The sequence below is a fragment of the Poeciliopsis prolifica genome, unplaced genomic scaffold, assembly GCF_027474105.1.
Source record: "Poeciliopsis prolifica strain line A6 unplaced genomic scaffold, Auburn_PproV2 SCAFFOLD018, whole genome shotgun sequence".
NCBI lineage: Eukaryota > Metazoa > Chordata > Actinopteri > Cyprinodontiformes > Poeciliidae > Poeciliopsis > Poeciliopsis prolifica.
This window is the reverse complement of record NW_026562393.1, coordinates 1,415,671-1,432,964: the sequence shown is the minus strand read 5'-3', so window position 1 is coordinate 1,432,964 and position 17,294 is coordinate 1,415,671. Positions and strand designations below refer to the sequence as shown.

The following is a 17,294-nucleotide window of genomic DNA, read 5'->3' as shown; positions in this document are numbered from 1 at the left end:
AACCATTCTTGTCTCATTTTTGTCCCCCGTTCCTCCGAGCATCTCTCCCAGTCCATAAATCACGAGGAGACGCGGGCGCCTCCTCTGTTCCCACTGGAATCCAAATTATGTTTGCTGCCCTTTAAATGTGAAGTGATTTATCACCTTTTACTGAACCGAAGTAGTATCTGCGAACTAACAAAAACTTTTTCTAACTTCAGTATTCTTCCCGTTTCCACTTGTAAATCAGAAAACACTCACTCAGCGGAACCATGTACTTCTTCTTCTATTGTCCTCCATCACACCTCAACTCTCACTTAATCCATGCAGCCTATCAGAGCTGCGCCTGCTGCACCAGGTTGTTTCTTTCAGTCTTTAGTGGAGAAAGCTGCTCTGACTTGATGGGGACGTTTGGATCCTTCCTGAATGTCTGTGGCTCAGTGATTCAGTCCCTCACAGCTGCCTGTCCATGTCTAACTAACTTTATAGCTGCAGTGGGCTCTCCACCCCCCCTCCTCTCATGTTTGTCCAATTGCCAGCAGCTGTTACTCATTTCACAAAAGGCCCGCCCATCCAGAGCTGAGACTGGCAGTGAGGCTCTCAGCGCTCCGTTAGAGGAAGACGTCTCCGCTGTCAGAGAAAGGTGATCTGCTGCTGCTGCTGGTGAGAGGATGTTTGTTTTCTTCTTCTTCTTCTTCTTCCTGTGTTTCGATGTGAAAAGATTTCTTTGTTTCCGTAGTGAGGCAACAGAGCCTCCTGTTCCACATAACTCAGGCTGAAGTCAGGCTTTGTCACGGTTTCTCATTTTGGCTCTTCTGTTCTGCTGAACTTTCTTTTTGTCACTTGAGCGTTTTCCTTTGAGTCGCCGGACCTATAGTCTTTTTTTATTTATTTATTTATTTTTCTATCTCTCTGCTTGTTTTGAAAAGAGCTGAGCTAACTGCTCAGACTGTTACCAGGGAGTTTATCAAGAAACTCTATTCCTTCCTTTCTCCCTCCGTCTAAGTCAGAATCAGCTTCATCTTACTGTCGGGGATCATGTGGGATCTTTCTAGCAGATCTCTCTGGCTCTCCTCTGACTGCTGACAACTTCAGTCAGGCTCCTCCAGACCTGCTTAGCAGCAGCAGGCGCACAAGTGTCGTCTAAAGATAACGTTTCTGGTTTCCTGCTGTCGCCTGGGGGATGTGGCTGACGTCAGGACGCTCCGTTTGAGTCCAACCCCTTGGGGTCACACGGGATCCTTTTCTGTATTTGTCAGAGGAACGACAGGAGATAAAGGAAAGAATCGGAAGACTCCCCCGCTCTGCTTTTGTGTACATGAGCAAAAGGGTTCATTAAAAAGGGATTGCATGTTGCTGAGAGATATAAAGTTTCCCCTCTAAAGTGTCTGCCCCTGTTTTGACTCTTTGTTTTACGTCCTCTCTGTGTAGCTGCGTTGAGTGAAGTCGGGATCGTTTTAAGCCTCGCCTCACACCGGCTGGCCTGAACAGGGAATCCCTCCTGAACTCGACTGCATCAAATTCCGCCTCCTCATGCCCCCGCAGGCGGAGCGCGGCGCCCGGCGAGCGAGCGCAGCCTGTTGCCTGCAGCAGCCTGCGTCCTGAGAGGGATGGCCCTGAAGAGGCAGCTGCTGTGGGCCGTGGGGAGCGTCGTCTGCCTCCTGGTCATTTACATGCTGTGTTTGAACACACAGTGGCGTCCGTCGTTGTACCTGCTCGATGTGAAGACCTCGCCGGTGAGGACGGTCAGGTGAGGGAGTTTCCTTTCAGCTTTTTATTAAGCATTTTCAGAACTTCATTCTGTACCACCTAAAACACACATTTACAAAGAATTTTGCTCTAGTTTTTACTGTAGATATACTGCAGATGTACAAAACTTACTTCTAAGCAATTAAGCAGTAATATAGGAGCTCCTTTTAAGTCAATCATTTCTTAATGTTGATGGAAAAAAGTGCAAGTTTTAAATGAAATAATCTGCCAGTGGAATAAGACATTGCTCCCCATACAAGTTAAAATGTCTTGTTCCACTCAGTTATTTAATTTACTTGTACTTGTACATCAATATTGAGGAACTACTAACTTAAAGAAGCTCATATTTCTTGCTGAAAATTTGCTTGTAAGTTTCTACACCAGAAGTAAAAAATAAAAATAAAAAAATAGAACATTTGCTCTAGAAACTAGACCAGAACTATTTGGTAAAACTTTGTTTTTGCAGTATGCAGTTTTCTTTTCATCATCTCCTCCTAAAGTCCATATCTAATTCAGGTCATAAGTTTGCAGATGCTCATAAATGGCATTAATATCATTCATTTTGGATCTTTTAAAGATTCCCTAATTCCATTCTTTTTCCAGCAAGCAATTATGCAACTTTAATCTAAAAGCAGGCTTAAGGAGCATGAATTAAAACTTTACTGTAGGTGTCCTATAATCCCTGCAGACTCAGTGTTGTTCATATCAGGTGAAATATAAACGTACTAACTGGACCATTCATCCTAACGGACATGGCGTTCCTTTAAAATGGCTGTTTTCCTGACACAGACCGAGCTTCATTCATCCTTTCAGTTTCGATGTGTGTTTGGGGTCATTCTGCTGAGGTCAAAGCAGAACAATTCACTTTATGTTAAATCTCATTGGCTGTCGGTAAATTTTGGCTCGTTGATTCGATGAAGAGCAGTGAAAATGAAAGGAACAAAAACGTGACCAGGAGACATTTGTCTCGCCTGGTTCAGACCTTTGAACTAATTTCACTACTGGTATTTATTTAAATATTCTGATAGCTAGTTACTGTCTGCTGCCTCATGCCTCAGTCGACTGGCCTTGATCACAGATATTAGATTAGACACAAGCCTTGGATTCGTTTGTTTTTTAGCCATTTCCTCAGTGCACAACAGTTTTTCTTTCTCGCTACTTTGAAGGCTGACTGGGAAGGTTTTTCAGTTCTCGTCTGTGGATAACCACAACGGGGGTGTTTAGAAACAAAGACTGAACCGGTGGAAACAAAAACTTTATTTAGACTTGCTGTACAAACTCCAGCAGATGCATCTGGTTTTCAGCACTCAGTCTGCAGAAATCTGTAGCTGAGTTTTAGTCATTTTCTGGTCTGGATAGGCATTTTAAATCCCCAGACTGTAGTCCAGGCCTTGTATTCTGTCTTTCCCTCCTTGTGGTTTACCTCTCTTCTTTCTGTGCTTCCTTCCTTGTTTTTTGTTTGTTCTGCTTTTCATTTGGTCCCTGCTCTCCTTCCTTCTCTCTGCTTTTTTGTTTACAACTCTTGTATTTCCTGTGTTCTTTCCTTTCTCATTTTGCCTTTTCATCCTCCTTACCATCTCACTTCCTTCCTTTTTTTATACTTCTTCACGTTGTCTCTTTTTCTTTTTTCTTTCTTGTCCATATTGTATGTCCTTACTACTGTCCGTTCTCTCCTTCGTTTCCCCATGTGCCTATTCCTTTTCCCTTGTCAGCCTATTTTTTTCTATTAATCATTCTTTCCCTCGACTGGTTGTAAAAGCCTGAGAGACAAATTGAGCCTGAATAAGCCCTGGATGTTGGACTTGCATGAATCTTTTTGACATCGTGTCCTAAATCTTAATCAGTATAACGTTTTGACCAAAGAAAACACACAAACGCTCCTGAAATTTTCAAAGACGAGCCGGGTTAGTATAATTAAACAATCAAATCTTGTCGTGTTTTTAGTTGAGGCAGAGAAGTGAATCATGTCGGAGTTGAAGGGTTAAACTGTGATGAAGAGTTTCTACTGTATGACCAGCTCCTACCCGCCCCTCCTCCTCTGCTCCAAGTGGATCATTGTGGCTCCAACAAAGGAACCACACAGCACTCTGCTGCTCTAATGAAAAAAAATCCCCTGGAGTTATTCGACTGGAGGTGGTCTCTCACACACGAACGTGAAATGTAAGCTTTGTTCCGATGGGCAGAGCTCCAGCTCTAAAAGCCAGCAGGACCCTGACAGATGCATTAAGGCCAGCTGAGAGAAACTGGAGCGGAGACTCATTTTTGAGGTTTTTTTTTTTTTTTTGGAAGATGATGACGAAGAAGAAACTAAAGGGGAATGAGCCCAAAAAGTGTGAAAGGTTTCAAGAGCTGTTCTCATCTGAGAGATGAATCGATGACAATTGTGACTGATCTCAGATTTTTGTCAGTTCTGAGTAATTTTTTTTCTTTTTCTTTTTTTTAGCGCTACAACAGCTTTGCATATTTTGCATATTAAAAAAAAAAAACTGTTTCTGCTAAGATCAACCAATTGTTGATCTTATACGTATGGTACGTTTAAGCAGAGGAAATGTGCCGTACTTGATTAGTTGTTGGCTTTACCATCCGACGGTGAACTTTGTTGCAATAACAGTCAAGACTGTACTTGGGAGAAAATGTTGATCCTCAACCGTGAGATTTCCAGGAAACTGATAACGTTTTCTCCTCCAGAGGTTGAAGGTGCAGAAGCGTTGCTGTAGAACCTTTAGACCAGTGTTTCCCCACCCTGGTCCTGACTTGCACTGCCCTGCATGTTTTAGACATTCCCTGCTTTACTACGCCTGATTCAGCTGATTGCCGTTCAGCAAACGCCTGTCAACTGAAATCACCTAAAATCAAGTAGACGCCTAAAACATGCAGGGCAGTCAGCCTTCATGATCAGGGTTGGCAAACTCTGCTTTTGACCTTCTTAGCATCCGCTTTTAAGTCTTGCTCTCGCTCACCGCTGCAGCTTAAATGAAGCACCAGCTTGTCATAGAAAACAGAATCTGCTTTAAATCATCATTTGTCTTCGTTTCACCGCCTCACGACCTGCGTTTCCATTACAGATGTGAGCAAACCTTTATCTAAGTTCTACTAATTCCTAACAAAAACACAATTTTGCAATGTTCCCATCGAGTAAGGAGTGAAATTAAAATCTTTAAAGTTTTCTCATGCGATAAGCCATTTAAAACCATGGCAGCAACGGCTGCAGTTGCATAAGATTATATTTATAAATCAGCCATTGCATTAGTGCAGGTCTGTTTATAGCGTTGATCGCTTGACTGATGTGATGTGAACAAGTTTCCATTGCAGTTCTGCAAAATGTATCTATTTTAATACTGACGAAAAACAACACCTCGCAGAAAAACTTCTATATCATAAATGTTTTCAGAATTGGCTTCCCCCCCCCCCATTAAGCGAATTTGAGCTGGGCATATGGGTTTTACACTTGTTGGGTTCTTGTGATAAAATGTTCTTTAAGGTTTTATGAGTCGGTGCAACGTTTATGAAGGTGGGTGAATCAAAAAGCCGAGTTCAGACTGTTTGCTTTCTGCAGATTAACAAAACACTCCTTTACCACATATCAGCCAAAGGGTGTGTGCTGTCACCATTTGAGATAACGCTGATTAATCAGGACTGCTGTGATCACTGAACCTCATTTAAGGAACTTTCCATTTCGGTTATTTTATGACACTTTAAAAGAGAGTTGTACTTTAATATATGCATCTTAAACCTCTTAGTTTCTGTTTTTTTATTTATGATTTTTCTTTCTGTTTGCCAAATCCAGAATAAATGTAGGAATATTGTTGTTGTTTTTTTAATGCAACCAAGTTATCAGATTACAATGTGCAAAGGTTGGTTGCTTTAAGGTATCTTCATCCAACAATGGGACCTTTACCAAAGCCAGAGTTTGGCTGCATTATTTAGTTTTTAATTCATTTATTTGAGCTCTTTGCCGTTTTTCACCCCAGCATGTGTGAGTGTGACTGAGCTCACAGTCCAAACTGCCAGCAGAATGAGGCGGTTTTAATGAATGTTCAGTCGGATGCCGTGCTGCGTCCATCAAGATGGACTCAGCAGCTCCTCTGTTCTGCTGCCCACGTTGCTCCTCCAGGGAATGTGGCGGTTGACTTTACGGTCACATCATCAGCCATCTTTGACCCCGTGGCCCCTCAGCAGGTCACATTTCACAGTATTTACCGAGAATGCTCTTCCCTGCCACTTGGTTACACATTAATTCACTTACTTTAACATCTGTAATTAATTTTGAAGTTTTGTTAGTTGGTTTTATTACTTGACATCCGTCAGTCATTGTAAATTCCCTGGAGTTATTCGACTGGAGGCGGTTTGAGTGGGTTAGTTTGGATCCTTAGAGGAAGAGCACGTTAGCATTAATTTGTGCTGCTGGTTGTAAAAGTGTGCGCTCATTAGACTGAGACAAAATTGGCTGAAAATGATGCAGAGATCTTTAATTTGATACATAAATACTGCTGCTAAATTGGTAACTTCACTTCATCCTTATTGATCTAGCCTGAACCGTCTTTGTCATCCATCACTAAAACAGGCCCAGTAATGTCAGCGAATCAGCATCATGAAGTAAGACGGAGGCTGTCATTGCTAGCTAAAGCTGTAAAACATGTCAGCAACCTGTCAGTTCTTGAATATTTGCTCATCAAATAATAGGTCAGCGCACATAGTTTCTCTGAAGTCAAGCCATTCCATTATCATGATGTGGTAACTTTTATTACAACTTTACTAATTGAGGTAGTTGACAGATTGATGCTTTTTTAAATTAATTAGTGGCCTAACACTAAATTACATTTGTCAAACCTGAAATGAGATTATTTTATGCTTTTCTTGGATCATGTTTTGAAATACTTAGCATTTTTCAGGCTAACAAGTAAAATTTCTATTTTCTAAAAATTAGGAGTTCTCTTCCAGTTGCACAGTTATGCGCTAGTTCCTGTCACATAAAATCTTACTATATACATTTTATGTCAAATGAAACGAGACATGACATCTTCAGGGCTTGTGGATGATATTGTAGTTTCTCTACAGTTAATCCAAAACGAATGATTTCCCCTCGTCTCATTTGCACCAGCACCAATTAAAGTCAATGCTGACGTGAACTGGTCTGTTGATAGTTTGTGTTCTAGTACAATCTTGAATACTAATGAGGATGTGCAGAGTAGTGTTTTCCTACAGACTCTACATAAGTTGGCTGAGAGTCGTGTCCTTTCAGGAAGTGTAATGGCTGAACTGTTCCTTTAAGAGCAAGTGGAGACTGAGACGATTGTGTATGATTTGATCCTTCACAGCACCTCTAAGAATGCCCTGCTCAGATGGAGCGACCTCGTGCAGGATGACCTGACCTCCACCCTTCTTGACCTCGCGGGAGCCAAACAGACTGCAGCTTTAAAGACTCAACCAGTCACCAGCCCACCAAAACCAGCACAAGACCAAATCAAGAACGACTCGCTGTCCAGGTCTGAAGGTGAAGACAAAGCCAAAAACACCACGAGGGCCCCTCTGTCCAAGACCGCCAGGCCGCCGGGCCCCACAGAACCCGCTTACATCGGAGACTTTTACATGAGTGAGAACATCCCTCCACAAACGGTGAGTGAGCTCAGTTGCAGGAGACCAGGAGTGCCCACCCCTGGTCTAGAGCCATAGAGGTTGTTCCTGTGTAAAACTGTTCACACCTTTTACACTGAAAACGGTGTGAACGGGTTTTCAGTTCAGGTTCTCCTGACATGCAGATTTTAATTCTGTGAAAGTCTGTCTGCTCTGTTTAAAATGCCTTTTCTGCACCACTTTAAAAGGACTGGTGACTTTATTTGGTTTCACAAACATCCTCTCTTTGCATGATCAACCTCAGTCATTGGATTACTGTTTACCTGAAGCTCTTAAGTATTGTTGACAATAGCAAGTCACTATAAACCGAACTTTGTTAGGACTGTTTCATAAATCTAAGAAATGCTCTGGTCTCTGAGGTGAAATTTAACCTGGAGTAGTGATTAATATTCCCTGTAACCTGATTTAAACTGGAGAAATGGGAGTTTACATTTCAATGTTTGTAGATGTCACATGATCTGGTTCAGCAGTGGAAAGGATTTTAATGTTCTGGTTCAGGTCCAGCTCTGTGTTGTCACTGGGCGGCTGCCGCTGATATGCAGATCTTTGTTCCGGTTTCATGTTTTAGTTTGCGATCGAGGTGTGTGTGTGTGTGTGTGTGTGTGTTTTCGGGCCTTGTTACGTGTTGTGTTCTCTCTTAGGACGCATTAACGCTAGTTGTGTAAATGACTGGTTTGTTTACAAGATCAACAGCATATGTTACAATAAAAATGACGGCGCACACAAAATCTGGTCTATAACAATGTATTAATGTCTCGCTGTCCAGGTCTGAAGGTGAAGACAAAGCTCCCATTCATTTACAGTAATGATTGTTTTTAAGAATAAACCCGTTGTGGCTGCTTTCAAAGTTCACATGCAAATTCAGATGTTATCCCTCGTCTAAACACGGAAACCATACAGTGGTACAAATTCAAGACACACTCATGCGGTTTAACTGCGAAATGTGGTTGAAAGTTTTCCTCGAGGGCTTAGTTTTTAGGAGCTGTTCACTCATAAATATATATTTTTAATGTCACCAACATAACAGTTTGTGTTTCTCAGGTTTTTCTAAGTTTAAAGTGCTTAAAAAGCCACATTAATGTCCCATAAATTAGTTTATTTGTGCAAACCCATAAATGTGTCCATTGTATATCGACTCTGGTTTACCGATCCATGAACACATAAAACACATGAAAGTTTCATTTAAATCAGGTTATAGGGAATATTAATCACTACTCCAGGTTAAATTTCACCTGAGACCAGAACATTTCTTAGATTTATGAAACAGTCCTAACAAAGTTCGGTTTATAGTGACTTGCTATTGTCAACAATTCTTAACAGCTTCAGGTAAACAGTAATCCAATGACTGAAAGCAGTACTTTCATGTGTTACTATATTAGTGATGTGCCAGAGAAGTTTTCTGCAACTTTCTCGTTTATTTGAAAGGGAATCAAGTTGTTTTTAAATTCTCCTGTTCATCGATTGAGAAACCAAGACGGCAAACTTTTCTTACAACAGCCGTTTTTATGAATATCATAGATTTAAGACACTTTTATTCAGTCAAGTCTGAAAAACCTTTTCAAAGACATTTAAACGTAAAACCATCTTTTTAATTAAGTTGGTGAAAGATTTGAGCACTGGAGACTGTAGTAAAAGCAGTGGCGACTGATTCAGAGGCTCCAGTCTCACCACTAGACGTCTGTCGCCTTTTCCCCTCCTGCCTAAGGTCATGTCGGGTCACCCGGTCTGCCGTACCTTGTGCTATCTCACCTGCTGACGGACCGTGAAAGACGGGGACTGTACAGTTTTCTCTGTTTTTGTTTTCATGACTTTACAGCTGTGCTATCCGCTCCTCACAGAACTGCCCAGATGGGATCCGAAGTCGGATAAAGGAGTCCGAGTTGAGACAGCGATTCCTGGAGCATATTCCCGTCCTGCAGTGGGCCCAACATGTGACTCAGGAGCAGTACCAGCGTCTGAAACAGTACCCAGGAACGCACGGCTGGGGAGGCATCGACTACGACAGTGAGATCCACCTTCTTGAAGCATTTCATCTAATTTTCAATTATTTTTTTTTCATAGTTTGATTGGATTTTATCATTTGGAAAGTTTTCACTGTTTTGTGTCACAAACTTCTGCTTTACATGCAGAACTAGAATTGCAGTAATAAAACACTGTTTGATGCTACAAGATAAACTCTTGCTTTGTCACAGCAGTGGAAAATCCGGTTTCATTTTTCCATAAAACTGTTCCTATGATCCATCGCCACCTCTGAAAGGAATCTACCCATCTTCATTGGGCACAAGGTTCATGTTTAACTTTGCTGATCTCTGAGTTTGCACAGGATGTAATGATACATCCCGAGCTGAACAATCATTTGCTTTAAAATTAAGGATGGGTGCAGACTCGTGGGTCAGGCTCAGGCGATCAGAGAATGTAGGAGGAGTTTCCTTCGTTTCTCCAGAGGATCTGGAGCCTGACTGTTGTTGATGGGAGAGAGTTTCTTCCACACGACTTTCTCAGAGTAACGTCCGACTCTGCTATATTTTAGCTGTTGCGGGTCCCTGGAAAATGTCTTTGTTTTTCTTTTCAGATCATTCTCCCCTTGGAAAGAAAATTCTCCATTAGATTTTAAGCAACCTTTAAAAAAATAAAATAAAAAAATTACATAACTATCAATAGCCAAAACATTGAAGGATTTTCTGTCTCGGGTGCATTTATAAGGAGTCAATAATTAATAAATAGCTGGTTTACTCAAAGCCAAAGACTCCGAATCTCGACATGTGTCGTTCAAAAATATTTTAATATTTCATTCAGTTCAGGTTCATTTTTGATCAAATGTCACTCCAGTCAAAATGACTCTTAATTATGCATGAAGAATTTTTTTTTTTTTTATCAAATAAAGTGAACTTTAATAAATCTTGGATCAGGTCTCAGATCTGTGTAATTATTGTGCAGTGAACCAAACTTTAGATTTTTTTAAAAATTGTTTTCAGACAGTGTGAGGAAGCAGGAGTCTCATATGATTGTCCTCAGATTCTCCTAATATGTAAAGATGGGCTGTGATCTGTACAGTTCAGGAAACTTTTTATTATCTTTTGCCAAATTCTGCTTCTCTCTTCAGCTCTGATGGACACTCTGACTGTGCTAAACTCCTCTGCCAACTGGAGGATGTTGGATGACTGGGAAAGTCGCAAAAATAAATCGGAGTGCAGCCGCTGCGCCGTGGTGGGAAACGGAGGCATCCTGAAGGGCTCGAAGAAAGGGAAGGAGATCGACGGCCATCATTACGTCTTCAGGTACGCTGACGAGTTTGGCTGCCATGGCAAAGTACCACACGCCCTCTTCAAAGACGTTTTTTTTCACTTCACATCAAAATAAAATAATCAATTTTCTGTTGTTTTGAGTGGTTTGGGTTTTCTTTCCGTGTTTGTGGACTCTGTGGTTCTCCAGGACTAACGGGGCGGTCATTAAAGGCTTCGAGGAAGACGTGGGCTCCCGGACCACCCACTACACCTTCTCCACCAACACGCTGATGAACTCCATGAGGAGCTACGGCGGCCTCGGGTACAACGGACCGCCCGTGTCCACGGTGAGGACGCCGCTGAAGGGTCTCTCCTCCGTTTGGAGGAGGCATCCTCACGTTTTAACGCTCCGCTGCTCCGCCGCAGGAGACGCGGTACGTTTTCCTGCCCGATCACGACCGGGATTACCTGCTGATGAAGGCGGCGTCCACGCACACGCTGGTGGAGAGCGGACCTGAGCGAGGCAAAGAGTGAGTGACGGTCACAGATGAGGCACAAAATGCAATTTCAAATGAGGCTTGTGTGTATAAATTTTTACAGTGCTGTGATTAAAAAATATATTTAGATATTTAAATTCTCATTCAATTTTAAGAATAAATCTTTTAAAAATTGAACGTGAACTTAAGGGGAATTTGAATTCTTAATGCATTTTAAGACGTTTCCTCTCTTAGTTTGACATGTTTTTGAATATAAAATTGATCAGATCTGTATCATATTCTGAACTGATTTAGATCTAATCTTTAGCATATTAAAGCGATCAACCATTTGAGCGAACCGAACATCCTGAAAGGTCGATATAGGAGCATCTACCGTCCATCGACTGGAGCTGCAATGCTGCTGGCCGCGTAAATATTTGAGACTTCATCCGTCTCAAATATTTGTATTTGACTCGAGTCAAATACTCCCTGTAGCTCATTTGCTTGACTCGAGTGTTTGTTCTGATGCTTCTGATTGGGACAAATTGTCTCATGTTTCACTTTAAAGGAGCTCAACCTTGGCTAAGCTCCGCTCTGTGAAGGTGTTTCTCCCTATGTAAATTCAACCTGACGTAAGTCAGCCAAGTTGAAACAAAACTACAGTCTGCAGTTGAAGTGAGTCACGTAACGGAGAGCCCAGAAAGTGTGGAGCTGAAACCAGTTTGGGTTGTTCTGTTTTTTTGCAGACATGCCATGGCAGCATGACATCTTGACATGCCAAGTCATCAGCTACATAAGCTATTTTATGCAGGTGATGCATAAAATAGCATCACCTAAAGTAAAACATGCAGTTTGTTCTGAAAGCCACTCGGCACTGATGGGTTTCTTGATGTTTGGACATCGACCAATAAAATGATTAGATCTGACCTTTAGTCTGAACGATGCTGTTCACTTTAATCCATGCAATGATGATTGGGAAAACTGAAGAGTAAAAATACTGCAGAGTCCAAAATGATTCCCGTTGCCTCGGGATCACATCATTTTCACATTTCTATTGTTTTCTCCTGTGGTTGAGTTGAATGCTGTTCTTCGGTGCAGTGATACTGGGTGAATGCAGGGAATTTGTTAGTTTCCGTTCCTGTCAACATTTGAATGTGTTGAGATTCTGCAGTACTTTTACAATATCCCTAAATGATTCAACTTTCTTTAAAGTGGCTCTTACAGTTTTGACAGGAGGTGCTTGTCAGCAACTAATCGTGTCGCTGAATGGATGTGAAATTAATCCACACTATACATTTTGTATCATTGTAACTTCATGCCCAAGCAGAGATTCCTTTGTTTTTTGTTTTGTTTTATGTTGGTGAGCTTTTGGATCAGGTGTTTGATTACATTTTGGAGACTTTAAATTTTTCCAGCTTGGCGCCGCTGCATGTGTGCATGTGAAGAAAGGTTTAAGGATTAAAACTTTGACAAAACGGCATGAGGAAATGTCGCAGTGTTAGTGATTACAAAGATGCAACCTAATCACTCATTTAACCAGTTTCATCACAACTCCTCACAAGCCAGGTTTAGCCGGACGCCTGTTTTCACCTGAAGATATGACGGCAAAACTAATTTTTCTGCTCTGTTAATTTTCATCGTTTGCTTTGTACAGCCCAACAAGATATTTTGGAAAGGATGTATCGGCAGCAAAGCTGAAGATGTACCACCCAGATTTCATCCGTTACCTCAGAAACAGGTGAGCTGGATGGATTTAAAACATGAGACCTGGGCGAGCTCCTGAATTTATTTGCCTGCTGGGTTACATAAAGCTATCTGACGCATGAGAACGTCTCCGATCCCTACAGAATAAAGTTATGCTAATTAAATTTTTAAAACGGCGGTTTTAGATGTTTGTGCAACAGGCTTATGATTTCTGGTTTCAGATTCCTTCGGTCGAACATCCTGAGAGGTCGATATAGGAGCATCTACCGTCCGTCGACTGGAGCTGCAATGCTGCTGGCCGCGCTGCACAGCTGCGACCAGGTAGGAGTCGTGTTCGCTCTGCTGAGCTTTGAATAGTTTTGTTTAATATGTTGTCGACCACATTTGAACCCTGATGGAAACACATATAGAAGAAACTCAAGTAGGTTTAACCTGATGGAAAAACTGCAGAGGAAACTAAAAATCAGGGCAATCCATCAAATTGAGCAGCAGCAGCACAACATAAAGAAAACAGACTTTTTATTTTATTGTGTAGAACTTTACATTTTATTTGTTATATGAAATGCATGTACAGGACATCAACTGTGAAATGAAAGCTTGGTTAGAAATGCGTTGTACATTTCTGGCCCATGTAATTATGGTGTGGCCGTTACAAAGTTGTGATCTCAGTCCTTACAAAATGTCTGAGTGGAGCTGAAAGTGTGTGTGTCTATGAGAAGCTTACACACTGACCCAGTTACACCGGTTCTGATGGGAGGAATGGGCCAGAATTCCAGCAAGTGCTGTGAGAAGTTAAGTAAAGGCCTTATGAATCTAAAAGGAGGAGAAGACAAAATTGTCTTCACTCTTGCATTTAACAAGTGGAGATGAATTTGGGCCATTCTGACCTAAAATAGAAAATGTTGCTCTTTCTCTGCGATTCTTCTCAGCTGGTCCTGCAGAAATTCCTCCCACTTCATTCTTATTTTTCATCTTGTTCTTTTGTTTTTTTCTGGAGGTGAGCGCCTACGGCTTCATGACGCCAGACTACAGCAAATACTCGGACCACTACTATGACAAAACCTATCGCAAGGTGGGCTTCTTCGCCAACCATGACATGCGTATGGAGATGACGGTGTGGCAGCAGCTGCATAAGGCTGGACTCGTTACTCTTTACATGCGCAATGAAACGGACCTCAACTGATGTCGCACTTCCTGCAACGTGACGCGAGTTTTCCTGTCGATGAAGAACGGTAAATTCTTGTTTCTTCAAACAACTGTTTGGGTTGTTCCTGGGAAAGATGAAGATTTACTTAAACATTTCTTTAGAAGGATTTATTTCTCTTGGGAGGTTTGAGTTGAGTGTCTGTGGCTCCCCAAAGAATTTTTTTGTTTCTCAATTATCACAATTATGTAGAATCGTAATTTAAGAAAAGGGTGACAGTATTTTTATACGAACAAGACCAAAAGTATGGATTTCTGAGCCTTAAAGAAAATCCACTGGAGTAGCAGAAGTTAGTTCTTTGAAATTTGCTGCTTGTACATTACTGACCTCGAGATTCACCATCCTGGTATTGACCATTCTGGTAATAAATGCATCAGTTCCTATTTCATGCTGTCACAAACATACTTGGTGAAAATCTGTTTACAGTTTGAATATTCTGACTCCACAGATTGCAATCTTTGATTTTTGAGAAGATTTGAACTTGTAAAGTGGTTCAGCTTTAGCCTTCCTGCCAACTTTCAATCATTTCTACCAGGAGCAAAGGCGATGTGTGTGTGTGTGTGTGAGCGCTTGGTTATAATGATTTCAAATGGAAATAAACTGACATGATGTTTATATTTGAAACAATATGCAAAATCACGTTAACTAACTGCTGTATTTTGCTCAGCCTTCTTGTTACCCTCCGGAAGTTTTTCTCTCTCTCATGCATCCTGAATGAGCTGCAGCCAAGTCTTGTCATGTTGTTGAAAATGATCTCTAAAACATGTGATTTCTCTCACGCCATTGAAATACCTCACTGATGCTGAAAATGACCAACTTTAAGTCGTCTTCAGAGTTTATGGTATCTTTGTTGTTGCCAGGGAACAACAAAGCAATTCTTGGTTCCCTACAATATTCCTGATTGTAGAAATAACTATCCTTGAATTTCCAGCCCAAAATTGTAGTCGCATCACCGACTGACGTCTTTAATTATAGTGTCTGTGAGCATAAAGACAGCCTGAGGTGCTATTGCGCTTTATTGCTAACAATGGCTTCAGGTAGCATTTCCATCCCTGCTCCTCAAGGAACACTACTCCACATGTTTTAGATGTTTAATACATTTGAATCAGATGTTCAGCGACAGCCTGTAAACCAGCTTTCCATTCAAATCAGGAATCCTGAAGCAGAATGATGTCTAAAACATGCAGGACTGTCTGCCTTTCTGATCAGGGTTGGAGAAAAACTAGCATGGCTAACGTCTGAGCTAACGGGCGCCTCTAAATCCGTACAATATGAAATTAACTTTGTGGCATCATTCTGAAGTTTGAATCTTGACTTCTGAGCTCTGACCATCGACACAGTAATGCTGGCATGCTAACGTTTGCAAGTACCTCCGATTGATCCGTTTTATTGCATTAAACTTTTCAGTTCAGCCTCAGGTTTTGTCAGCAGCCACTGAGCCACACTAACCAGTCTGGGATCCTTTTCTGCAGGAGGTCATGGTACAAAGTGCTAAAGATAAACGCATGAATGAAGCTGGTGTCTACATATGATGAAATCTGCAATCATAATTGTTTTGGTGATAAACGTACCATTAAAAAGTGATGCGCATAGAGGATCACTTAGAAAACCCAAGATTAGTTTCCAGGATGCTAAAACTCTTAGTCAAGTATAAAATTTGTTGCACTTCTTCAAGTGATGAGTAAATTTCCCTCAAAACTGTAACATGCTGAGGAGTAGATGCAGTTCCTTCAAGGCGGTTTGCTTTTTTTTTTTTTTTTAAATACAATAGCTTTTTTTTTTCTCTTAGCGCAACAAGGACTGTAAACTTTCACCAAAGATCTATCTTGTTATTCCCTTTTTTAGAGCCATAAATCGCAGCAAACATGTTGCCTGAAGGACTCTAGAACGTCACAAAATGTGTCTGCCATAAAGTTTAAGGATCCAGCTCTGTTTATCACTTTAACGGCTCTCGTCTGCGGCCAAAGTTTACTCTGTCTCTATCTCTGTCACTCCTTTTACTGTGGACTGCCTCCAAGTGTAACTTCAAAGCTCGTTTTGATTATTGTATAAATATGAAAGGATTTATATATTTAACTTGTAATGTTTTGTTTTAACACGTTGCCACTTTGATTTTAAACACTTTGTGTGCCTTTAATGAGAAGCAGCATTTTGGGTTGAGATAATTTTATTTTTATTTCTTGTGGGGGGGTTTCTACAGAGACAGGAAGCTGTTTAAGTTTGTATTATGTTTGGAAGGTGGGGGTAACGGGTTGTTCACACTCCCCTCTGAGCCATGATGAGGGTCAAATGTCAAACCATCCTGTGTGTTGCCTCATCCTGAACGACAAACTAAAAGTTGCATTTTTCCTATAGTTTTGACACTATGGGGTTTTTTTTGTTTTGGGTTTTTTTTCCAAGTGGAAGAAACATTTTGTATTATAAGCTTCATTCAAATAAAGGGGTTTGATTCTCTAAACCTGTCTATTTTTCTAGACTGTAGCTATGCAAAGGGACTTTTATGGTACAATTTCTCTGTATTTTTCGCCCAATAAAACTGTATTAAACCAGCTTTTGTGGATTTTTTTTTTTTTTTTTTTTTTTTTCTGAAATCTTTCACACTCCCAACCTCTGTGGTGTTTTTTTATTTCCCCCAACAGAACATGGAGAAGATTCTCTGGAAAATATTGAATGAAAATAAATGCCACTCAGCTGACACAGTTTTGCTTCCTTTTGTTTTTTTTCTGGCTGTTATTTATATCTGCAGAGCTGTTATGAACATGTTAAATGAAACGAGACGTGAACTTACTGTAATCTGGACTGAAGAGTTTATTGATCATCTATCAGCGTTTGAAGATTGTGTTCAACTGGGTTTTGACTCCACCTCTGTTTTCTTTATCATAACTCTTTAAGTCTTGGATATAAAATAAAAATCCCCGGTGAGGTGGACAGTAATAATCTGTAGGGCCTTGAGCCTTCAGCAGGAAGCAGAACATGAAGCCAGATGCGTTTGGTGCCATGTGGTCGGATGCGTTTGAGGTCATGAGTCAGACTTTACATTGCTGCCAACATGTCTGCCACCACAAGGCTGCATTTACAGAAAGCCGTGGCCATCTGATGTTTTTACACCATTAAGCTTTTAGAAAAGTGACACTGGAGTCATCTTAGGGTAATCAACAGGTTCCTGTTTACTGTAATATTCATTAGTCAACTGGAGTGTTTCAGGCACCACCCATCCAATAAGCAGGAACATCATCATCCTGTTGACTGGCAAGGAATCTTTCCAGCACAAAAATGAGATCTTTGTTTTGGCTCGCACCATGAATGTTGGAGAGTAAACAGGAA

At 41.0% G+C, this 17,294-nt stretch overlaps 1 protein-coding gene across 1 annotated transcript; it reads left to right on the top strand.

Moving 5' to 3' along the window:
* Positions 1 to 59: 59 nt before the first annotated feature.
* Positions 60 to 16,520, top strand: st6galnac (ST6 (alpha-N-acetyl-neuraminyl-2,3-beta-galactosyl-1,3)-N-acetylgalactosaminide alpha-2,6-sialyltransferase). Its single transcript, XM_055042666.1, has 10 exons — positions 60 to 642; positions 1,411 to 1,729; positions 7,047 to 7,344; positions 9,201 to 9,366; positions 10,466 to 10,640; positions 10,795 to 10,933; positions 11,013 to 11,116; positions 12,717 to 12,800; positions 12,988 to 13,087; positions 13,764 to 16,520. Exons 2-10 carry the CDS (start codon positions 1,590 to 1,592, stop codon positions 13,947 to 13,949), a joined length of 1,392 nt encoding a protein of 463 aa, XP_054898641.1. The 5' UTR covers positions 60 to 642; positions 1,411 to 1,589; the 3' UTR covers positions 13,950 to 16,520.
* Positions 16,521 to 17,294: the final 774 nt, after the last annotated feature.

What these genes read in the sequence shown, in the direction of transcription:
- st6galnac (XM_055042666.1), top strand. Translation starts at nt 1,590, where the DNA reads ATGGCCCTGAAGAGGCAGCTGCTGTGGGCCGTGGGGAGCGTCGTCTGC. An exon ending in TCGCCGGTGAGGACGGTCAG is followed by an intron (nt 1,730 to 7,046) that starts GTGAGGGAGTTT and finishes GATCCTTCACAG; the next exon opens with CACCTCTAAGAATGCCCTGC. An exon ending in GGGAGGCATCGACTACGACA is followed by an intron (nt 9,367 to 10,465) that starts GTGAGATCCACC and finishes TTCTCTCTTCAG; the next exon opens with CTCTGATGGACACTCTGACT.